General features: G+C 41.5%; 1 protein-coding gene across 3 annotated transcripts in view; it reads left to right on the forward strand.

The window, feature by feature from the left end:
* Positions 1 to 990: 990 nt before the first annotated feature.
* Positions 991 to 25069, forward strand: part of CAPRIN2 (caprin family member 2) — a 32792-nt gene continuing 8713 nt past the window's right edge. For 2 of the 3 annotated variants that reach the window (XM_063395643.1, XM_063395645.1), the window contains exons 1-15: positions 991 to 1116; positions 2283 to 2545; positions 4201 to 4263; positions 7347 to 7433; positions 9356 to 9594; positions 10988 to 11070; positions 12902 to 13066; positions 13568 to 13611; positions 14935 to 15780; positions 20868 to 20999; positions 21201 to 21288; positions 21721 to 21776; positions 22372 to 22473; positions 24078 to 24188; positions 24815 to 24967. In XM_063395643.1, coding sequence (XP_063251713.1) covers positions 1065 to 1116; positions 2283 to 2545; positions 4201 to 4263; positions 7347 to 7433; positions 9356 to 9594; positions 10988 to 11070; positions 12902 to 13066; positions 13568 to 13611; positions 14935 to 15780; positions 20868 to 20999; positions 21201 to 21288; positions 21721 to 21776; positions 22372 to 22473; positions 24078 to 24188; positions 24815 to 24967 — 2484 coding nt within the window. In that variant the 5' untranslated portion in view covers positions 991 to 1064. The remainder of the gene's footprint in view (positions 1117 to 2282; positions 2546 to 4200; positions 4264 to 7346; positions 7434 to 9355; positions 9595 to 10987; positions 11071 to 12901; positions 13067 to 13567; positions 13612 to 14934; positions 15781 to 20867; positions 21000 to 21200; positions 21289 to 21720; positions 21777 to 22371; positions 22474 to 24077; positions 24189 to 24814; positions 24968 to 25069) is intronic. The other variant, XM_063395646.1, reaches the window with a different exon arrangement.

Raw genomic sequence — 25069 nt, forward strand, 5'->3', positions numbered from 1 at the left:
CATGGCTGGGTGGCACTGGGTTGTCCTGTGGAGAGTGGCTGAGGGAGCTGGGGGTGCTCAGCCTGGAGAAGAGGGGGCTCAGGGGGGACCTCATCACTCTCTACAACCTCCTGAAAGGAGGCTGCAGCCAGGCGGGGAGTTGGGTTCTTCTCCCTGGTAACAAGGGATAGGATGAGAGGATAGTCCTAAACTGCATCAGGGAAGGTTTAGGTTGGACATCAGGAAGAATTTCTACACAGAAGGGGTGATTAGACATTGGAATGGGCTGCCCAGGGAGGAGGTGGAGTCAATGTCCCTGGAGGTGTTTAAGGAAGGGCTGGACGTGGCACTCAGTGCCTTGGTCTAGTGTAATTACTCCAATGTAATTGATTCTGTGATTATTAGGGGACATTCCCATTTTTTATTATGTAAGGTAACCCACAGTCTTGCAAGTCTCCTGCAGGACCTTTGTACGGGCCCAGAGTAACCCTTTAGCTGGTTCACAGGCACAGACCAACACCTTTCCTGTCTCATGGCTGCACCAGCCGAAGGGTGTGACTCAACAGCGGGCTGTGAACGGGTGGAGGCCGAGGGGCTCCCCTTGCCCCGGGAGGACGGAGCCCTTGCCGTGGGGCTGTTCGGGGAGCGCTGCCCACCTGCCCCGGGCTGGCTGCGGTGAGAGGCCGCTGCGACACACGCGGTGCGGCAGCGCACCCGGACAGCCGGGGCCTGCCAGAGCTCTGCCCCGCGGAGCGCACATGGCCGAGCGTCACGCCTCATGCCCCTTCCCCACGAAGGGGCTGGCACGGCCGGTCCCTGCGCCCCGATCCCCGCCAGGGCCGTCGCTCAGGTGCCTGCAGGAGCACCCAATCCCATCCGAGAGACTGACGTCCCACTCCCCGAGGAGCCCAGAGCACCCACACAGCTGTCGGGCGGGCGGCGCCCGGGCGAGACGGGACGGCCCGACCTTCACGGAGCCGCCCCTCGGGCCCGCCCCCGGCCCGGCGCGGGGCGGGCAGCTGAGGGGCGGCCGCCATTGGGGGGCGGGCGGTGACCGGCGCCGAGCAGCCCCGCCCCGCCGCTATATGAGGCGGGGGGCGGGCGGCGGGGCGGGCCTGAGCGTGTGCGGGCACCGAGGTGAGCGGGGAGGCGGGAGCGAGCCGGGCGGTGCGGGGCCGGGGGACGCGGGCCCCCGCAGCGCGGCGGCCGCGGGAGGCGGGGGCGGTGAATCCCCCCGGCAGGAAGGAGCCGCTGCTCCTCTGTGCCCCGCAGAGCGGTGCGGTGCACTGAGGAGCGGTGGCGGCCGTGCCCTGCTCCCCCCGGGAGGAGCTCGCTGCCCATCTCTGGCAAGGACGCGGGGGAGGCTCGCCCCGGCTCCCCCGGCGGCGGGGGAGAGGCGGGTTGTGCCCTGGTTGCCCGCTGGGGTGATGTGGTCCGGCCTCCCCGGCGGCGGGCAGGCAGAATTGTGGTGTCATTGCTTGCCAGGAGCAGGTGTCCGTAAGTAGTTGAAGATGAAGGTGGCCGAGCATCTCTTGCAGAAACTCTCTGCTCAAGGTTACAGCCCCTCCCATGGAGGCCGGTGTTTTGCCGTGGCACCGGCACGTCTTTTGGATGGGTGTAGGCAGGGACCAGTTCCTCACGAGGAATGATGCTGTTGAACTAAGCTGTCTGCTTGGTTTATCAAACGTGGGTGGTTTGTTTTTTGGTGGCTTTTTTTTTGGTGTGGGTGGTTTTTTGTTTGTTTTTTTTTTTTCGGTGTGTGTGCATTTTTTTAAAATTGAGTTGTTTTTAAGTTCTTGGTTCGATTGCTGCAGAGGTCATGAAAGGGTAAAACCGATTTAACAGGGTTGAGAAGGAGAGGGGCTCTACCTTCAGGCATGCCACTTCCAAATTTTCATTCAGGCTGCAGCCCGGATGCCAGGCTGGCGGCGTGATTTGCAATTGCTTGCTTGCAGTTTTTTCCCCTGTGGGTGATGTGTGCAGAAAACCTGCCTAGTTTTTATATGGTCACTATATTGGGTTTCTGGAACCGTCCCCTGTGCTGTCTATTTCTGCCTATGTAAAGGATTTTTAGTGCCTGGATGGGTGGGGAGGCTTCGAACAACATGAAGTTTGCCTTGCTTTGAAATTCTTGCTACAGATATTTTGAAAGGGAGAGAGAAGCGTGGAAAAATTGTGGTCGGTCCTTCCCGAGGCTCGATTTTGTGACTACACGTTCCGAGTATGTGATGTGACAAGAAAAGGTGTAACTCGAAAAGGGGGAGCAGGCTGTGAGAGAGCTAAATAAAAGAGTTTCTTTGCAGCTCCATCCATTTCAATGGTGCAGCTTTCCCAAGCCCCTTTCCATCGTCCATCATCACCTTCAGGCGGGTCGGAGGAAGGGGAGGAGAAGAGGATGAAGGCGGCCAAGCAGCAGGTGACCCCGGCTGGGGAGAGCCCGGCTCCCGCCAGCCCCCTGCAGTCCGCGCTGAGCACGGCGGCCTCTCCTTCCCAGGCGTACGAGACCTACATCGACAACGGGCTCATCTGCCTCAAACACAAGATCAGGAACATCGAGAAAAAGAAGGTAACGTGGTGTTCTTGCCCACGGCACCTGTTTAAGCTGCCGGTAGTAAAGCTCATTGCCTTTTAAATAATATTTCGTGTTATTTCCATTAATTTTAATAGCTGGAATAAGGCTATGTGTGTATATAGAGAGCAAATATATGTTGATCAGAACTGAAGATGCTTCTCTAGAACAAATCAGTTCAGAACCAACTTGGATGTGATTTAAACGTGGTTTATAGTCTTGCAGAAATCTTTGCAATTACATGCATCTGATATCAATTTAGATGTCAATTGTTTGTAAAATTGGAAGTAAGAACAAGTGTTTCCTCTGACAGTGGAAATATCAGATTATATTAAATATATATTGCCCTTTACTTGCATAAATATTTGACTTACATATTTTAAATGCAGGCTAATATTACTGACTATAAAACTTTTATGCAGAAATCCTCCAAAATTTGATCTCCTGTTTTGACCTCTGCTTTTATGAGGCTGGGGACACAGAACAGTGTTTGTAAGAATAATAACTGAGATAATTATACACCTAAAATGTTGTGGCTGTGGCTAGTCAGACTTTTGCACCCTAAGGCTTTTTTTTTTGATTGGCAGGTGACTGAAGGCTGTGTGTGTGGTTTTTAATTGAGAGAATGTTATTTTCTGTAGGATAAAAGAAATAATGATGCTGTTGCTTTCAGTGCTGGATCAGGACTACAAGTGAAGCAATTGTGTGAATATGTTGTGCTACTCTAAATGTCTGAAAAGCTTTTAGTTCTGTCTTAGGGCAAGGGGAGAGAGTAGATCAGACATCTGGCCATGTGCTTAGGAGACTTGATCCTCCTGCAGGAGATGCAGCATTACTGCTGTCTCATGTCATGCATCATGCTGTAATTCTGAATAACTTCAGAAAAGCATGTTTCCTTTGTGTGATTAAACATCTTTGTGTTATATTCTAATTCTGTCCCAGGAAGCTTCTTCTTGTGATTTTCAATGGTATCTTTGATTTTGACATGAATGACAATATGGCCTCATCAGCAAATAAGAGTGTGACTTACTAGAATGAGTAGAAAGTATTCCTAGTCTTATGCTCTTATAGGTACTGTGTCTGTGAAGCTCTAGATACACAAATGGAATAGTATTTGACTTCATGGCAGTCACCTTTTTTCCCTAAAGAAGTTTGCAATACCAAATACTTTACTTTTGTATTGCTACATCAGCATTTAAAGACTGCTTTGGTATATTTATTGGCAATAAATCTTGTTTCTTCCTAAATACACTTGTCCACTTTCTTAGGGAACAGGGCTATAAATTTGTCATGTAACTAAAGCCAAACTTTTGACAGACATAACAAGGATTATTCAAGGATAATATAACTAAATTCCAGCCTTGACTTGGGAAAGCTAAATAAGCTGAACTTAAACAAGGACACTGGATGATTTTGAAGACACTTAAAGATCTTGGATCATTACTTTAATAGTTCTTAAATTAAACAAAAGTAGCAAGTAAGAACTGAAAAATCAGTGGTAGGGAAAGGAAGTAGACAGTCTTGCAGACTGAAATTGCCAGACTCTGGCAACAAGAGGAAGTAGAAGGCTTTCTATTCTATGATACACTATTCCACTCTTACTTAATTTTTATATTGATTTCTGTATAATGTTTACTTTGAATTTTCTGCAGCTCAAACTAGAAGACTACAAAGATCGTCTGAAGAAGGGAGAAGCCCTCAATCAAGACCAATTGGTAAGCTTGCTTTGTGCAGGTGTGGAAGGTCTCAAAGCCTTCTGATGTGGCAGGGAGGATGGGTTGCTGAAAGAGATGAGGTTGTTTTTACAGAAGCAATGCCTACAGGCTTGTAAATGTGTTTTTCATAAAACCAAATTAACAAATTATTGGTAATCAGGATGACTGTTGGGCCAACAAGCTCCATCTCCTGTTTTATCCTTCATGGTGTTCCCTGAAGTAATAGAAGATCCCTGTTTATCTTTGCTCTGTAGACTTTCAGCTTCAGTGCTCCTGCACCTCTTTCCTAATGAGGTACCTGTATCTGTGTGCAGCTGATCTATATGGCAGTGCATGTTTAGAACCCAAGCTTCAAGAATTCTGAGGTGGCTAATTAATCCTCGTGATTTCTTCATTAGCAGCTATTACTTGAAATTGCCTGTTGTCTACACAGTGCTGTTGGTTATAAGCAGCTGTTAACATAACTGACAGTGCTGGCTTTTTTTTGTCTTGGTCTGGAATGGATTCTAGATCTGAAGCCTGAAAGCTTTAGCAAAGCTGAGTAGCAGTGTCACATAATCCAAAGATTATTGCTCTAATAATCTAGGAGTCACATTTTTAAAATGTAGTGGACACATGCTAAAGAGTAATTGTCTGATGAGAGTTACTGACACTTGAGTGATAGTGCTGATCCTGCTAATGAACCAGCTGGAAAAATATCGATTGCTAACTTTATCACAGTACAGCAGTCTGAGAACACAAATTCTGTTTTCTTACTGTGAATCATTTGTAAATGAGTTAGACATAAATAGGATAAGAGGGGGAAATAGTAACTTCTTAGAAGTAGAGTAAACCTGTTGGAGTAAATTGTCATTTAATACTTGACTGCAAAATCTGATGTGGTCTCTTGCCATTTCAAGTGCAAAACTAAGTTAATTAAATGTGATGGTTTGGAGTAGGTTGATGACCTTCCAATTCGTCTCAACTCGATCTTTAACCAGGTAGGCAAGAAACTTTTGTGTTTAGATCATAGGTGTTCTTCATAATCTGTTTGCTGCCATGAACAGTGAGACTTTTGAACAATGTTCTGTCAATTGGAATAGTCTGGAATACATTGACTACTTTGGTGTATGCCCCAGACTGCGAGAAGATGTCAGGTGACAGTGTTTGGAAAATGGCATTAACTTGGTTACTGCATTTTAGTGTTCCTAGCTGGGCTTCACTTTTTAAATGTTAGTATCTTCATCCCAGTTTCTGGAGTTTCTTAGACTACTAAAATAAAGAATTAGATTCAGTCTTCATAGTGAACTGACAAGTGGTAGTCAGACTGTTCAGGTGACTGCTGTAGAAGCACATATACATTCAATATTTAATCAATAATCTTGTGAAATCCCCTGCTTTAGTAGTTAAGATACAGAAATACTGCATTTGTAACTTACAGATGCAAATTTGGGTGTATATACAAATTGAAGCTGGAGTAGAGCTTAATAGATCTTAACACCTAAAGAAACCAACTGCCTATAATACAGTGTGCTCTAATATAACTTGATGTCATCTACAGTTTTAATTTTCTCACACAGAGGAAGAAGTGCATGTCTGGTGATGAACCTGTTTTGCAAGCAATTTGGATTAAGCTGTAATTACTTATGGTGCATGCTTGCCAGACCTAATATGTGTGCTAGCCTTACATTAGGAAACATTTGTTTCAAAAATGAGGAGCTTCCAGCAACTTAAATGCTCTTACTGTGCTGTTTTGCAAGCAGAGCAGATTTTCCTCGGTGCTGCTCTTCCAACACGCTGTTAATGAATGCTAATAACAGGTGTGACAGAAGAAAGCTTTTGCTTTCCTGTGGGCTGAGGTACAGCTTGTCAGGAGAGCAGTGGTAGCTGTTCCTGATGCTTTCAGGTGGGGAGTTTTACTCTGCAATTTGTGTTGTTAAAAGCACAATTACTGTAACCTGACTAGTAAATGGTTGGTGTTGATTGTGAGTCTTCCTCAAATGTGTGGGCACTGGATTCTTAGAATTCATTCTCTCCAGTGCTAAGTGAATTGCTAAAAAGTACTTCAAAACTGCTTGGTAAATTGTGTTAAGACAACTTAAACTACTAGGTGAGAGCTTGCACTTTGTGTTGAGCAGCATTTAGTCCTGGTAGTGTCTCATATACCACAAACAAGTGAATAAAGGTAACTGAGCAGTCAAACTGAACCAATGAATATAAAACGTGTTTTCCAGTTGCTTAGGAGCACATATGGAATTTGCAGGTGGCCCAAATGTTATTGGGACACTAGATTAAGCTTTTGTCATTTCACTGATGAAACACTAACACTGCTGTGGAAGAGCTTTATATGAGACTGTTGGGCCTGTTCTAGAAAAACCTGTGATATGTCAGGAGCATAAACCAAACCGAGTGTAAAGCATATGTGAACATCTGGAATTAAACTACTACACCTTGTGGTGTGAGGATATGGGCAGCCTGTCTGAACTACAGCATTTTGCTATCCTCAGAGCTGTCAAGGAAACTTAGGGAAACTAACTGACCCATTAAGAAAGGGGTATATCAAAATCCAATTAATAATCTACTGCAGTTAGTATTTTTGAAGACTAGCCAGTAAAATACTGGTTAAAGCCATTAGTGAAGACAGTAACATGGCTTCTTTTGTGGAAACTAAATTGGAAAGAGTTTTTTCTGGAAGTATGACTTGCTTTGTGTATTTCTAAAGTTGGTACACATTTTCTGTAAAGGCATTCAATTAAGCATGGGGGTAGAAGATCTGTTCTGAGCTTCTGTTTTCCTTTCAGGCTTTCAGACCAGTCTGATTTTAAACAAGTGTTTACCTCTGTTTGCCAAGACCTGTATAGGCAAGCTTGTAGGATATCTGTTTGGTGATGTGAGCTGGCTTTGCACTGCATCTCAGACAGTTATGGGTGAATGATATTTGCAGCTGAAGTACCAGCTACAGACACATTATCTTTAAAAAGCTACAGTTTCAGAAAAGTACACATTAAATGACCACTTCACAATGAGAATTTAAGTACAAGGCAATTGAGTTGCAACCAGTAGTCTTAAGCATGAAAACCTCATGTGGATCTATTCCTTTGTAGGAGGCAGTAGAGAAGTATGATGAAGTAGTGCACAACCTGGAATTTGCCAAGGAGCTTCAGAAGACTTTTTCGGGACTTAGCCAAGATGTAAGTATAACTGTTCTTTATATTGACAGGAGGTAACTGCAAAATTTGTGCTACTTCTTGAATGGCTACACTTCTGTTCCAGTACAGCCCATACTAGGAAGTTGCTGTCCTGTATCTCTGGAGCAGTGAAGCCTAGGCAGAGATTGAGGAGCTGTAGATTAAGGAGAACTGATTGGTACTTGTTAACCAGTTGTCTTTTTCTGATCACTTGGTAGCCAAAGGCTAGAGAAGGTTCAGTGACTCCAGCGGTGGGCCCCTGAATGGCTGGGCCCTGGAAAATGACACCTGTGAGGAGAGCCTGGAACAACTGGCCTTGCTGGGCCTGGTGAAGTGAAGGCTTGTCAGGAGATGCAGTTATCCTTCTGACAGCAAATACTCAAGGGGTGGAGCTGGGATTTTTGATGACAGATGTGGTAGGGGAAGCAATGATCATCACTTGAAATAGACTCCAGCCAGGTAGGAGGAAATGGTCACTCAATGGGTGATTAAACATTAGAAGCAGGCTGCCTAGCAAAGTGGTAAAATCTGTCCTTGGATTTCTTCAACACCTGACTGCACAAAGCTCCAGGCAACTTGGTCTTGATTCACTGTACCCTTTCTGGAGGCTGGGCTAGACAGTGTCCCAAGATCCCTTCCAAACTGAATTTTTTAATGCTTCTGGTGAGGGAAAGTGCTGGTGTTAGATCACTTTGACTTCAATGAGAAGTACATCCCTCAGTGAAATTTAACTGAAGCTTGTGGAGTTTGCTACTTAATCTTCCACAGATGTCTGTAATTGTGGCTAGTCACAGATTTAGTGCTTTGTTTAGGTCTTTGTTCAGGATTTAAAGCACTACATACATTAGTTTTATGCAAGCAAGTCTTTTGTCTTTGGAGAAACTGGTCTCCTGGCTCAAGCAAATTCTACACTTATGGAAGATTTGATCCAAGGTAGTGGCAGGGAAGCTAAACATGATTAGTCATTGCTCTGGCATTATTTCTCTGCCTCCAACAGAATGCTGAATGACTGGTGCCTTGTGACCCAGTGTATCTTCGTGCAGGTGTTTTTAGTAATGCAGCATTAGCTTCAACCAGTTCATGCTTGTTCTTGAACTCATGCTGTACTTCAAGGCTAACCCACCTTGTTTTTAACTTGGCTCTGTGCCTGCTGGTATGGATTCTACAGCCAGTAGCCATTACTGGAACACTAGGGGCTATTCTGGCAACAGCATCCTTGAATCTTTTGCAGTGTGTTGTAGGGAACAAAATTTTCATACATCTTGACACATATTAAAGCATTTTAAATTCTGCAGTTACTTGGATAGCTTCTGCTGGTGAGTTCTATTAGTGCATGATGAGAAACTTGAATGCATATTCTGTATGTGTTCTGTAACTCATGTTGTTGCTTATTTAATGAGTGTTTCAGTCTTCTGCCAGCAGAAATAATTGTGGGATTCTGCTGTATCCTTTAAGCTGGAGTATTCAAAAATGAAAAGCAGTTGTCTTACTAGGAGGAACTTGAGACAATTTCTGCCTCTCTAACTCTGTGGTGAACGTTAAAGGTCAGCTAGGCCTGGAGCGGTGCATTGGTTTCAATTCTATCAATTTCTTTAAAAGCTGCTACAGTAAAACAACTAGCAGGTATAATGAGGGTTTAGATATCACAAAGGTGTATCACAAGTGAACTACCAGTATCCTGTTTGACTGCAAGTTAGATGTGTAGACAATTAGTAGATACATGGGGAGCTCTTCCGAAGGAGGAGCCTAAAAGATTCTGGGTATCTGAGGAGTTAGGAGCTTCTGTTATCTAAACAAAATTAATAGTTGGTTTCTTCATTGTAGGATAATTAATACTAGACCTTAACATTTAATCCTAGAATCTTGTTACTAAACAGGATTAAACACACTAAATTGTTTAATTGTTGTATTTTGCATTAAAATAGCTGCTGAAAGCACAGAAGAAGGCTCAGAGGAGAGAGAGTCTATTGAAGCTTGAAGCAGAGAAGAAAAAGCTACGTACAATACTTCAAGTCCAGTATGTGCTGCAGAACTTCACTCAAGAGCATGTTCAGAAAGATTTCAAAGGTGGTGTGAATGGTGCAATATACTTGCCTTCTAAAGAACTAGACTACCTCATAAGATTTGCAAAACTGACATGTCCAGAAAGAAATGAGAACTTGAGGTAAGTTCAGGGGTTTTTGTCTAATTAGTATGCTTCATTTGTTGTGTAAATGTCCTCTGTTCGACTCTGCCATGTCTTTAAATACCATGTTTTGGAACATTAATTAAAATTCTCTTCAGTACACTTGCTTTGGTCTGAGATTAGGAATGTAACAGATTTACCTCACTTGGAGCATTAGAGGGAGGCTGCAGTAATTACAGCCTCAGGTGCAGGTTACAGACAGACTTTGCCATTTTGTCTCCCTGTGGGGCTGAGAGGACATAGTCCAATACCATCCTTAGCAGGGAGGCTGGGGATGTGCTGCCTCTCTGAGGTGTCACTGTTCATGAACTGAAAAAAGCGCAGTAAAATCAGAGCTCTTTCTGTATTCCATTTACATTCACGATTCAGATGTGCTTCTTTATTCCAGAGTAATGTGAGATGGTGCTCCTGAGGTGCTCTTGCTGTTAGCTTCGAAGTGGTTTTGAAAAATTGCCTGAAGTTTTTGATACCTCTGCATCAAAACATGTAACATGTCATGCATGTTACTAGGCTGTCAGCAGAAGTAATATCAGTATCAGTGCTCATGTGGCACTGCTCTGGTGCTGTGATTGCTTATGTTTAGTGTGACAGCCTGTCTGATAGTGCAGCAAGAATTTTATTTGAATATGGACTGAGTAGTTATTATATATTATAAGTAGGTGGTCAGTTGAGACACTTTATGGATAAGTAATGTTTGAATATGGACTGATTCTTTAATTGCCTCAAAATTCTAGTCACTTGTCATACACTAGACTTGCCTAGTCTTTGCTCTTCAGTTAACTACTGCCAAAGAACAGCTGCTTATAAAAAGCTACACCATAGGCGTGTCTCATCCCAATGAAGTAACTGTTTCTAGGTTACTCTTATTGTATTACTTCTGCAAGAAGCATAATCCTTTCCTTTGGGATACTGTTGCATTGCAGTGGACTGCAAATTCCATCTTCTGGAGGAGGTGGATCTTGGACCTATAGGAAAGTTTCCCAGGAGCTTCTAGTTAGTGAGAATGGCAGCTACTGTTGGGTGCACCTGTACAAGTTCATCCAGTAAATGTGACCAACTGATTAAACAGCAATTGTTGCCCTTTTTGGGAGTCCTGGCTTGGAAAGAAATTCAGCCATGTGGTCTTGTGGAACAGTGCTTAGAATCTCTGTATTGACTAACAAAAGAAGTTAGGTTTGCTAGGTTAAATCCTTTGCAGACAGAGACAGATGAATTGCTTCCAGAGATTTCAGGGCTTACTATTCACTTTGTATATGCAGCTTTGGTTTGGAAGGCTGGACATTAGTGCATGTCATAAAATGAGGGATATTGGGATAGTGCAGCACTTGATCTTGGCTATGATTCTACCTGGTAAAACTGTCATTTGTTTTAGTGTTGAAGACCAGATGGAACAATCATCTCTCTACTTCTGGGACCTTCTAGAAGGAAGTGAGAAACCTGTGGTTGGAACAACATGTGAGTCTCATCTAGAGAAATACCTTAAAGACCTAAAATTTTTGTGCTTGTTAAACATCTTAAAACCAGTGAATACACATGGAAGGCTACCAAATTAAACACTTGGAAATGATGCATGTATCTTGATTTTCCAAGGATGAATGGCTGTTCCTAGTTCAGTTAAGTACAGGTCAGCCACAATGCCACATGCTTTCATTTTCCAGTCAAGAATTACTCTTCTGTGTGTTAGCATATTTTTGAGGAATGATGGTAGCAATTCAAAACCTGATGCATGAATACCTTACAGAACAGTGGGAAGCTTTTTGTATAGCCATGTGCAAATGAGTTAAGCTTGGAACTAAGCCACAAAATGCTTAGTTGAGTACCCTGACTAAGCTTCACTGGCCCTGGGCTGAAGGTTCCACAGCATTGAAGAGTCTCCTTTCTTTGTAGGAATTTTAGACTCATACCTGTTTTCTTCCTACAGTGCAAGACACCACACTGGGGAAAGGTAGTCATTAATGCAACTTGCTGTGATCTCTCATGATGCACAGTGCAGTCTTTCATTGATGTAATGCAAGTGTCCTTACTTTTCAAGTATACCAAAATATGTGGGACTCTACAGATTTATTTGTGGCAGTTCCAAAATCCCTGGTTGCAAGCCAACATACACCTTGTGTTCCTGTTTACAACTTTCTTGTGAGGAAACTGCCCTTAACTGAGTTGTAGTGTCTTCCCTATTGCAAACAGCCCTTGCTTGTTGTCTTAACACCAATCTTGTAGCAGCTGTGTGGCAAGAATCTTTCATATGTTACTGACAACAATGCTGAAACTGTTAAAGCAGAGCATTAGTGTGCCCTGTTTAACTTCCACATACAGGTAGCTGAACTGACAACTAGGTGTTCAATCTTTCCATGTAGTTCTGGACAAACTGCAGGCTTGGATTGCTACAGGCTGGTAACCTTAGCCTTGTATCTGTAGATAGTTTATCAGTATGTTTAATGCCAGTCTTGTATCCCTTTGTGTGCAAGCTAGACTTCAGATAAAGCTGTTAGGTTGTTTTATTTGCATTCATTGCCTTGGAAGACAGTTTTTTATAGCCATGTTAAATTCTAGCTACAATTCTTGTTTGTGTGGTTGTCACTGGTTGGAGTGATCTTTCACTGAATGTTCTTCCTGTTCTCAAGGCTGCCCTGTTTCCAGCTCCTCTGAAACAATTTCTAGTATCACTGTTACTTCTGGGGTCTTACTCTCTAAGCTGCTGCCTCTTGCTTGCACAGAGGAGCAAAGTGACAGTGCTTCTCAGAGTACACAGTTAAGCTTCTGTTCAACCATATCAGCTCTGAATCTCTTCCAGCTTCAGAGGAGTAAGTTCAGTCTGGGAACAGTCTCTTGCATTTCCCCTGCTTGTTTCTACAGTTCTTAACTTTTCTTTCTGAGACACCATCCTGTTACCAGCAAGTGTCTTGTAGAGTATTTCCATTGTGACTGTTGAGCTTTACCTCTGTTGCAGTCTCACATGATTTTACTATCAATGCTGGCTAGCTTATACATGGTAAACAAAGCCCTTTCTAAGCATGTGGGAGACCAGATGGCTCTGTGTTTATCTTGTGGGCATTTAAACACAAGCTGCAATCTTGCCCTGGGATTGCAAAAATATTTTCAATTTAAATTACATAGTGTAATAATTTCCTTTACTGAAGCATTTAATTGCTATAGGTTTGTAAGATGTGTGATCTTGGAGAAACTGCAGTTCATATAAAGGGAGGAAGCAATAAGTCTTAATCGGTAGTCTGAATACCCCTTAATTTCAGATTTTGCTATTTTACCTCTATGAACTTTTACTCTCTAGATAAGCACATGAAGGACCTGTTATCCAAACTTCTAGACTCTGGCTACTTTGAAAGTATTCCGACTCCTCGTACCACTGTGCCAGTAAAAGAATTGGAAGAAGAAGTAAATAGAAAACCTGAGAAAACAAGACAGCTGTCAAAAGGAGAGTCTGCCAAAGAACCAGGTGGAATATTACAGGGTTCAATTTTTATGTCAGTGATGGGAAAGTCTTGAATGGAGCACTGACTTTGCATAGCCTGGTGCTAAATCTAATGCTGTGCTATAGCTTGCTTGCAGTGCAGTAACTGAAATGGAACCTGCAGGGCTTGCAGCCCTATTTTAGTGCATAATGTAGAAAAAAACTAAATCATAGGAAGGAATGATTTTGCCTTCTGAGCGAGTTGAAGATGTGGGAACTGTCTGGTGTGTAGGGAATGTTACATATTAGGATAAGAAAATTATGAGCACTATAAAATGTTTCTTGTTTAACTCTAAACTTCTGCAGCTGTAAAACTTAGGAAATAAAAGCTTGTCTACAAATAGCATGTTGAATGGCACACTGAGCTTTCAGAATATCTGGCTTAGCAAATTGGTACTACTATTTAAATAAATTTAAAGAGTTGCTACTGTTTGATCTGCCTTCATGCATTTGATCAGTTGAAAACAATTAACATCCTTTCTCTAGAATCCATTATGGAGCTTATGAAATCTGAAATACAGCCACAGGAGGTAAGATACTCTACTGTTAATTGCTTGCCTTTAGTGTTGTGGTTTATCAGATACATAAATGCTCTTTTGCAGCCCTTTTTTAAACTTAAAAAGGGAGTCTGAACAGCAATCTAGGTGTTGCTTGATGTAGGAAGCATTAAAGACTTGGTTGCATTTCTGTTTTTCACCCCAAAGTTACGGCATCTGGAGTTTTATTTTGGGATAAACTGAGCAGGATTACATGAAGCAGTATAGTACTTTAATGCTCTGGCACTTTCCTGAATAAAACAAAGCATCAGCGTTTAGAATGGAAACACTGATCTTTTGTGTACTGTGGAATAGAGAAAATACACATCTACTAAACTTTCTGTAAAAGCGAAGCTTGTTGCAGTAGGCTTGATATTGGTGGGGTTGAAAATGATGTTGGTCTTATTCTGATTTGTCAAGAAAGCAGGAAACCCATGACAGACTTGTGTACAGAGGTGTGTAGACCTGTTTCAGCAGCTCTTCAGACTCCTGAACTCAAGCTTTGGTTGTCAGTAGCATAGAAATCATTAGACCTAGGTCAAAAGGTGGGAAAGGTGTCTTTTTCCAAGTGGAAAAACTGGTTCTTAAAATGCTGAATCCCTGTTTCCCAGGTATCCCACTAGAGGGTGTACTCTAGAACAAGTATTGTAACTTACGGTTACCTGACTCTCATCTGCTGTCTAGCCAGAAAAAAGATCTCAGCCAGTGAGCTTTGTACGTTCTTCACTTGGTATATTTACTTCCTGTTCATGACAAAGTGGTAACTTAGAAAAACCTAGGACATCATCACTGAACTCTGACTGACACTAAACATAGCCTGCAGTTGAGGTCCAGTGGTACTAAATGAGAATCTGGTGACATTTTAGTTTTAAAACTCCACTAAGAATGAGGGTTATACCTTGTTACCGAGTCTAATGTTTTGTGCTGCTTTGCAGAATGTCTGCTGATATAGTACCAGAGCTTTTTAGGTGCTTAGAAGGAGAACTAACTTAATAAAAATCACAATTGAACTTGATATTATCACTGCCTAGGAATATGACGTAGCATTGAGGATAAGGGCAATAGATTCACTCAGCTGGGTTTTACTTGTGCTGTTCAGTACTGTTCCCTGTTTCTCTGTGGCATGCCAGGCAAAGCTAGTCTGCAGTGTTGTAGGATAAAGCCATGGCCACATAGTTTCTATGACTAGTGCTTAGACTGTCTAGGCTCTGCTTTTACTCAGCAGTTTTCAGTAGCTGGGTGACCTAATTTAACTGACCTGAACTGCAGTAGCAAAATGTGTTCTTGGGAGCCATTAAGTTTCTTTGGTCTATATAGTTTCTCAACAGGCGTTATTTGCCTGAAGCAGAATACTCTGTCAAGAAGAAGCCAGAAGAGCCCAGATCTTGGGAAGCTGAGTGTGCTAGAAAACAAGAACCTCCAAAGTCCTGGGAGATGTTTGTTGATATTAAAGAGCAGGAACAGAAGCAGAAACAAGAGACCTCAAAGCCTTGGGAAGCTCGTGTTAGACAGCAAGAACAAAAAAGACCAGACTCTCCAAAGCCTTGGGAAGCTCGTGCTAAAGAGGAGGAACAGAAGCATGAGTCTGCAAAGCCCTGGGAGACCCGTGTGGAGGAGGAACAACAGAAGAAGCCAGAAGCTCCAAAGGCGTGGGTAGCACGTGTCCAAGAGGAGCAGGAATCTCCCAAACCCTGGGTAGCAAAGGTCAGGGAAGAGCAGGACCAGAAGAAACAGGAATCACCTAAGCCATGGGTAACAAAAGTTAGGGAAGAGCAGGAACAGAAAAAGCAGGAGTCCTCAAAACCTTGGGTAACCAAAGGTAAGGAAGAACCAGAAGAAAAGCAGGACTCTCCAAAACCATGGGTAACCCAAACTAGGGAGAAACCAGAACAAAAGAAGCCAGACCCTATGAAAACATGGGAAGTGCCGGTTAGGAAAGAGCCAGAGCAAAAGAAACAGGAGCCTGTGAAGGCTTGGGCTGCACATGTTAGGGAGGAGCCAGAACAAAAGAAGCAGGAGACTCGAGAGGCTTGGGAAAAAGCTGACAGGCAGCAGCAAGTGTCATCACCGCAGTTACAGAACCCTCCGAAGTCCTGGGCAGCTGCCAGTATGGGGCCAAAGGAACAGATGGGGCCAAAGAAGTTTGATATGGAACCCAAAGAAGTGAGTTGGCATATGTAGTATTATCTGTCATAAGCTTTTGACATTAGTGTATTGGAATAAAGCCACCTGTTAGCAGAGGTGTCGTGAGGTGTATTTTGTAGGCCAATATTTAGACTACCATTTCATTCTTTGGGGAAATAATTCTGGCAGTTAAAGTTTAAATAATAGGAGTTTAAATAGCAAGATGGTCTGCTTTGCTTTTTGTATTATCACAGTACTGCTGTTTGAACCTTGAATAACTGCTTTATGCATAAGACAGAAGAATTAACTTGGTTCATCTGTAGCTATTGGCTCTGGCCACTGTTAGCAGTACAAAGCAGGTATGACTCATCCAGGGATCAAATACTTTGTGGCTGCATGCAAATAACACTTCAGTAATTTTTAGGCTTTTGATTAAAATAGCTGCTGATTCAAGAGAGATCTAATGTCTAGATCAAGCAACACCAACTGTACAGGGGCTTAAATATGCATTTCCAGATGAATGCATAAACCATATTGCTGTTCTGGGAGTCTAACAAAAGCATGGTGTTAGAAATGTAAAATGAAAGCCATTGCTTGGCTTACAGCTGAACAGGCTGCTTCCCTTTGGCCACATTACCTTCTTTCTCACCTGTGCTTGGGTAGCAACAAGGCTGATCACTGTCAGAACAGATAACTGAGCTCTGCTATGTCTGCCTTAGGTCACTAAGAGAAATGTTAATCTAAAGGTAGACTTCAGGAAGAAAATATGGTGAATTGAGCAGTTCTCTGTACAGTGTTGTCACTACTACTGTCTTCCTGCAAGAAAGCAGGAACCAGTACATCCCATGTTACTTATGGCAAATGATTAACCTTGTATCTTGTCAATAAACTTGGCATAACTGAAAAATGGGTGTTCTTGTGCCTAGAGGCAGGACCACAAACTGAAGGTTGAATGCGAGATTAAAAAAGTATGTAACAATGCAGCACTGGGTAACAACGTGGGATTAAGGTGTTTCAGTTTGATCCAGCTTTACACTCAAACTGAGTAGAATATTGTGTCCACAGGTGGTGGTGGTACAGGTGGAAAACCTGGTTGCCTCACTAAGTAACTCTGAGCACAAATAGGTGTTGTGCACCCAACTACGCACACCATTCCTGTAACTGAAACTAAGTACTGGAATAGCCTCAAGCACTTAGAAGGTGCCTTGGAATTTCTGGTGTCAGATTAGCTTAAATGCAAGATGCTTCCTAATGAGAAGATGCTTCCTCTTATTTTTATATGGGATGGGTAGATGGATGGCTTAAGTGTTTGAGAAAACTGCTGCAGTGAGTAAAGAGGAGGGTCTCCAGTCACCTGGAGAAACTTGCAAACTGCTTCAGAATCTCCCTAGTAGTGTGTGGATGTGCAAAATTGCAAAAATACTGGCAGAGTTAAACTAAATTCTGGAATGTGAGGTCACTGAAGGAGGATTGCTGAACTAAGTAAGCAAAGCATATTTTAAAGTGTTCAAACTTGGATTTACATAGACCATAGGAAAGCATCAGCTAGCCTTATTTGTTCCTAGTAGCTATTGAGAAATCCTAATACCAGAAGTATATTGAATGAGTAGAAAACAGTGTACTGTCAACATAACTAGTTTCCATAACAACTTTGTTTAAAAAGACATCTTTGACTTGAGGTGCATAAAAAGAACAATTAAAATCATGTTAAGGTTTTCAGATAACAATTTCTCTTGCCCTTGCTTATGTAAAAAAGAGGCAATGCAGTGCTGTAGCTGGACCTGTTTGAGAGAATCTATAAATGCTCTTGTGCAGGGATGTAGTCATGGCAGATAAAAGACCTGTGCCACTGCTGCTGCCCTCTGAGCTGAAACTAACTATTAGAGCTCTGAGGTATTTAAAAAAATGGTTTGAGATATTAAAATATGCTTGCTCAACTTAATGTACCTTAAGGTGCCATACCAAAAAGCTGAGCCTGAGACAGCAGGGTGGGCTGATGTGCAGACCTGTTTACTGTTGATCTGTTTAAATATTTGTGCAACCTGTGGACCAGCAAACTTGGTTAGAGCTGAATTTGTGGCCTGGTATGGGAAAACAAAACAGTTTGGCTTATGCTGTCATCCAGTGTGTCATTTCATTCATACCTGCTGTGAATGCTGCTCTCAGTAGAAAGTGGATTTTAATTGTGTATCTACACAGCAATCACTGCTTACAGCTTAGGTATCACTCTTTTAGTACTCCATAACTAACCAGCCTGGAGAGGAATGGGAATCTCGTCTCAGAGAATGAAGTTTCACTAGCAAATCAGATGGTTTAAGTGATTAGTGTTGCATGTAAGTAGACCTGTAGACTCTAAAAAAATTTCAGCTTTAACAGGAGCCCATTGTACTTGCCATTCTAGCTAGCCAAATTCCAAAGTGATCATTGGTTTATTTGCAATGGTTTAACAGGTCCTAGAACCAATTCTAGATGTTTCACCTCTACTTTCAGTCAATTCGCTGAATGTAAGTCGATACATTTTGCTGAATGTATAAGTAGTGTTGAAGTTAGATTTCAGAAACAGTTCTTATGACAAATTAGATTCTGAATTTACCAGTGCCGTTTAACTCTAGTGGTTCAAGCAACATTCAGATTAATGTTAAGTGATCTTAGCACGTACAGGTTTGATCTGAGCCAGACTAATAGGTCAGAGTCCGCTGCTAGTTTTTAATTATTACCAGAAACAGCATCTAGTAGGCTAGAAAGAAAACATCTTAAGAATATCAAGTACCTGCGCTTCTTTAGAGCATCTCATTTTATAAAAAGCATAATACCTGAAATACTTTAATTTCTGGATATCTTTCTGTATATGATCTTATATTGCACTTAAATATTGTGGGTTTTGAACCCCTACCAGCAAAGCAGCAAATCAATGAGGTAACTTCACTGCAGCTTCTTCTGGCTGGTGTATTTTAATATGTATATGAACTAGAAAATAATTTCTATGGCATGGAAAGTCTCCTGGCTTAAAGCCCTGATATTGTTTATGTAACTCTGCATTCTTGTACTTCTTGAAGTAAACAATGCTACCAACAGAATGCATAGAGTATGAGCTAGGGAAGGAGATAAAAGCTCTGACAAAATTGTAAAAGCATACAGGAATTTTATCATATTTGGAAGCAAAAGTGACAAGTCTCTTCTGCTTTCGTGCTCTTGGGGCTTTTTCAACTTTTTTTTGGTGTTTAATGTACAAGTCTCACTTACGTAGTTAGTGGACTGTCTTAAGAGCTTTAGATGCTGCTGGATTTGACCTAGTTAAGTCACCTAAAGGTGAAAAGTTTGTTACCCATTTTCAAACACACAGAACCACTTTGGTAGTGTCCTTGTGTCTTAATAGAAATAGTAGTGAGGAGGAAGAGGGTAACAAAAGTATGAATCAGTAAACCCATAATGGATTTACTATGACAGCAAGTGCTGTCCAATTAAAACTTTTTATAAGTGAGGACTAAAAATGATGGACAGAAAGATTTAGATTACCTATAACTTAATCTATAACTTGCTGAGATTAATTTAATTCAACTGTATCTTTTGTCCTACACTTATATCCTTAGAAGCTGTGGTTACTGTTCATTACTGGAAACTATAGCAATATAAACTTGTATTTAACTGGTAGTTAAAGGTAGTGCTTGTGCAGCAGAATTTCTAATTAAGATAGAGCTGTACAAAGATGCAATCTTTTAACTATAGAATAAAGTAGAAGTCCTCACAGCTCAGCAAGCAGCTATCATGTGGGACACATAGACACTAGAAACTGAATCCTCCAGAGTTAATGTGCTGTAAGCTTCTTGCCTGTGCATGGTATTGGCATTTCTGCTAAGGCCAGAGATTAGGTTCAGAAAACTATTGAAAAGGAAATGCAAGGGTGTTTTTAGGCTTGTCCTGAAAGTGGACAAAGAGCACTTCATCAGTCTGTGGTGGACTTTGTGTGACAATTGTCACCATAACACAAATACTCTTCTGCCATATATTTTCCAATGACTTCATGCAAACACTCCATAACACTGCTGTACAATACATTGAAGTTGTAACCTCCTGTTAGAAACATAGGTGTTTGTCCTGTAGGAAAATAAAGACTTTCACACGTTCCTGCATATCTCAACATCTGGACCAGCTGAAATAATGCAGTTAAATGTCTTCAAATTTGCCTCCCTCTACCTGCACAGACAAACATAAGAACAATAAAACTTTAGAGTACCACAAAAAAATATTGGTTTAAAATACTTCAAATGAGCCTACCTCTTCTCCATGCTGCTTTCAAAAGACATCTGAGACTATCTAAACAGTCTAAAATTATTGTCACCCTATAAATAACAGGGCTTCTGTTGCTTAAGAAGCTTACTATAATGAGTTTTGTTACCTTAGACTGACTTATTCTCTGATATTTGTCTTTTAAATATGTTGGGATGAACTCTTAAGGAACCATCTGAAATAATCAAGGAGTAATAAAGCCCTGCAAAAGTCTGTCTTAGGCTCTTGTGTAGGAGCATGGGTGTATTTATGCCAAACTCAGATGTAATACTTTCTGTAGGAGGTGGTGCATTGAAATTATCTGGCTTTTTAGTAGAAACACTTGGGTCTCATGAAATGCCCTCCGAATAAAAGATCTGTACTTATTGGTATAGGTTCTATTGGGAGGAAGTAAACCTTGAATGATGTAGCTTTGATTTTTAAGTTTGTTCTGGCCTTTAACTGAAGTGAGTTTCCTTAGATGGAAGTGCCTAACTTTGCACTAGTTGCAGACAACTCACTTCTTTACATTTGGCTAGAAGAAACTGAAGTGAATTAATCAAGTGAAAGGTGTTCTTGCCCATGGCAGGGGAGTTGGAACTAGATAATCTTCAAGCTGTCTTCCAACCCAAACTGTTCTATGAAATCTGTGGCTTAACTAGCTGTAGCAACAGGAAGTTTCTTTTCTGTTCTTAGATTCTTTTCTAATAAAGTGAAAACTTGATTCAGGAAATATCAATAACACCATAGAATTCCTTGGCCCACAGTGTCTGACACCTCTAGGTTACTGTGGAAGTATATTGGATAAGGCAGCTTGTCTTGCTTCCAGTATTAGATTTAACATAATTTCTCCTTATTAGGTGCCTAAACCTGTACATCAGCCAGCTGCAGAATTTTGCTCCACTTCAACTCTTCCAAAAGATCCAGTGTTGAGAAGGGAAAAACTTCAGGATCTGATGACTCAGATACAAGGGACTTACAACTTCATGCAAGTATGTCTTTTCTGCTGTTCTTTCTGTAGCACAAAGCTCCAGTTCCTACTGGGTTAGGGAAAACACTGCTGACAATGTGTGTTGGCACTGAATGAATGAATGTAGCCCTAATTAGCTAAAAGCAGCTTGTCAAGTGAGAATGTTTCATTTGTATCTAGAGTTTAATTTTTTTTCTACCCAATGGTGATCTTTTTTTGAAAGGAGTCCATTCTGGATTTTGATAAAGCTTCACCAAGTGCCATTGGTTCATCCCAACCTCCTTCAGTTACTCCAGCAAGTAGTCCTGTAGGTAGGTGATACTATAAGTGTAAATGGTATGTAAAATTTTGCAAGCACTAACAGGGTTTGTTTGGGGTGTAGATCAGTAGGCCTGGTGAAGACAGCATCTTTAAATATAAAGAACAGACCATGCTAAAAGACTGGGTGGATCCTGGGCCATAGAACTCCATTACCCAGTTTATTATTTTTTTTTTTAATCCGGTAAGTGGGCATCTTTTCTGTGGTAAAAATATTTTTGTCATTGAATACCTGTCCTCTTTTACCAAAAGCCTGAATTTTCAATTGGGTGTAGTTTGCTGATGCTAGGTTTAAATACTTGCAGTCCACATGATCATAATAGTTTGTATCTTCACATACCAAATGTTTTTTAAAAATAGAACTGCATACCAAAACTATATGTAGTGTTTGAATTTAAAAGTAAATGTTGCTTCTATTTTTCTAGCTTCAAAAGAGCAGAAACTGCCAAGTCAGAGTGATTTTCTTCAACAGTCGCTTCAGGTAAGTTGAAGTTAGGACTGCCCTGAAGAGGCAGATAGAGGTTATTTGCCAGCATGGACTTGTACTTGAGTTGTTTTTCTTGCCAGTAGTTCTGTATTTCATACAGCATAGTAACTTGCGAGTCTAAGGTCACTCAAATGCTGACAAAGCTGGCTCCTCTTCTGGTTGAAAAAGGGAAATAAATGCTTAAAGTTTCTTGAAGTAGGTTGAGGACCTGCTGAAATAGTTTGCATATTTTACCTATAGATTCAGGTCACATAGCCAGTAGTTGTGTGCAGGAGAACAGCTAGTTTCTTTCCTAGATAGTGTTTTCATCATCAAGATCCTTACACCAAAGATTGTACCTCAAGCTTTGGTAGTTGTGATTAAATGAACCTTAAATTCAGTCACTGTGCTTGCATGTCTTGTGACCTCTACTTTTAAACGTTTCCTTGCCATGAACAGTAATTCCTAAAAGACTGACTGAGTGGTCAAAACTCTTCAGTCCCTGCCTTATTCTGAGGTTTACTTGGACATGCTGAGGGTGTGAGTTTTAGTGACAGACATTTACGTTTGGTATTTTTGAAACCTTATCTCTGTTTTCTCTCCTTGCAAGGCTGCTGCTTCATCCATGGCGCTGCATGGTTCAAACACCTCCCTGGCATCTGCTGATCATGCTCGTTCTGGTTCTGAAACTGAAGACTTGGTGACACCACAGGTACCATACCCTGGGGTTCACTGGCATTCAGATGTGTGTGACAGCCAGCCCTAGCAGAAAGCTGAGCTGGGGCCCTCCTGAATAACTGTACTTGAACAACAGACAAGTAACAGCAGTAGTACAGCCTACAGTCTGGAATACTTAAAGATGGGTGGAAGTGTCTTCCTAATACTGCATGAATGCAAAGTGAACAGTCTACTTCTTGACATAGGGAGGGTGTGGGATGAAAAATGCTCACTAAAAAGTGTGGTGCACATTCTTGTGGGAACATGGGAGCACCATAAATATTTGCTTTGGTTATAGTGTAGAGTATTCCCTCTAATGATGATAAAGAGGTTGCATAAATTGGGATGAGTATTGTCATGAAATGGCAGAACCTGTGTGTAACCTAAAAACTGAGATATTCTCTAAAACACTAACTGAAGCAATACTGGGAATCTGACTTCCTAATGCTCAGCTGAGACCTAAAACTTTGCTTACTTAATTGTTTTCATGTGAAGCTAAACATTCAAATAACATTCAAATAGTATTTACAGCTGAAAAGTTTCAATTTATGCAGATCAGTGTCTTAAAGATCTCTTATGAACTGTATTGCTGTGTTTAAGAACATAGCTGACTCTTTGCTGCTGGACTCTATAACTCAGAGTACGTAGAGAAAATGTTCTTGCTTTTTACATTTGTTTTCCTGATGTACATGTTATTAGCATACGGTATATATAGTACTTACTCTATTTCTTAATATACTACATACATTAGTCTTACAACCTCTTGAATCAGCAGTTTTGTCCCAATTCTTGACACCTTCTATCACTTCTACAGTGCCATGAGACTCTTTGTGCTGACAAGAATTCAATAATTTTGCTGTTAATATGCATCCGGAAGACTTGTGCTGTGCTATAAAGTAGAACATCTGATTTAGTAAAATGTGAACTGATTGTTTGGATTGTTGGTTGCTTGTGCCCAGCCTATTTCTAGTCCCTTCAGCTTGAAGTCTAGTGTCTGTCTTTTCCAGGGAAAGCAGTAGTTCAGTTTTGGTCCCAGCACAAGCAGGGAACACACCCCATGGTGGCAGTTCTCCTCCTGGTGTGCAAGCACACCCCAGTGCTGTCTGAGGCACTGTGATCTGTACATGGTGAGCACAGGACTGGTAGTCTTTAGCCCTAGGCTCCGTATTTAAGTATTAAGCAACTCCTAAACTTAGCATTACAAGTGTGAGCTAACTGTAGAAGACACAGGCTTTGCAAAGCCTTGTTCCACAGAGCCTACCAGAGGTGCAACACATCTTTCTATTTAATTCAGTGAGACAGTTGTGTTGCAAACTTTCCTGTAAGTGCTTGAAGCAGTCCATGGTTCTTAAAATGATCTGACTTTGCAGGGCTAGTTGTGCAACCAGTTGTGTAAGAAGAGTAATCTAAATCTGAATCTCTAAAGCTAATTACTTGAAGCTTTGGTTAAGATGACTATTTAATACTTTGGCTTTGGAATAAATGTTTGTCCTGGTCTTTCAGAATCTTTTTGTTTCAACTTTTGCACTGGTGTTTCACAGCTTTACCAGAACTCTGTAGTACTACTCATAATAGCAGGTGCATTGTGGTTTCTTCTAGGCATCAACACCACTTTCTCAAGAGAATGAGAAATATACTTCCCAGCCTCTGTATCAGACAAGTTCACGTATTTCTGAGCCACTGATACCTAAAAAGATTGAAATTGCCCAGGTGAGCTATCCACAAGTAAGGTAAATATTGAAGTTGCTGAAATGGTAAGGCTCTAGACATGTTCCTTTTGACTCCTGATTCCTATAAATATCTAAATCAACACTTCATTTTGCCATCTGCACAGCTGAGGCCTAATGCTGGTTAATACTTTGTCTGGACAACTCAGCATTGTTTCTAATCTGAAACATAATGAAGTTGGAAAGGAAAAAAAAAATCAGATACCCTAAATTTCCTACATTCCTCCAGAAAAGAGAAGTGATTTTTGATATCAGCCAAAGAATCTTCTTTTTTTTAAATGGGACAGAAAGCATTCTGTGTCCTTAGTGGTAGGGAAAAATACCTAACATCTCTTTATCGTGAAATTATTCCAAAGAATGGTATGTATAGTAGCTCATAGGCACATTTCACTTAATCAGCAGAGACTGCAATAGAAGTACTGTTTGCTGAGGATGCACAGCAAGATTTGAAATTGTAAGCAAAAGCTATTTTGTAGCTCTACTATGTCCAAATGTCATCCTGTAGAAACTGCTGACTTCTGTCAGTCTAGGCTTTAGAACAAATTAACTGCTTCTGTTACTGCCTGATAATTATCAAGTGACCTTTCATTGCATTTGTTCTTCCCCCAGGCAACTATTCCCCTCCCAAGTGAGCCGCAGTCACCATTGCCTACTTCAAGCACCTCCATGCCCTCTGTGCCACCAGTGCAAAGCTTTCAGTCTCCTCCAGCAAGCAGCACCTCTGTCACAATAACAGCAGCTCCCTTTCAGGCTATGCAGACTGTAAGTATGCAGCACACAGAAAGCATTGACAATGATGTGAGTAACTTGGGGCCAACACTGAGGAGCTGGCTCCTCTTGGAATAGTACAGAACTTGATAAATC

The sequence above is a fragment of the Prinia subflava genome, chromosome 4, assembly GCF_021018805.1.
Source record: "Prinia subflava isolate CZ2003 ecotype Zambia chromosome 4, Cam_Psub_1.2, whole genome shotgun sequence".
NCBI lineage: Eukaryota > Metazoa > Chordata > Aves > Passeriformes > Cisticolidae > Prinia > Prinia subflava.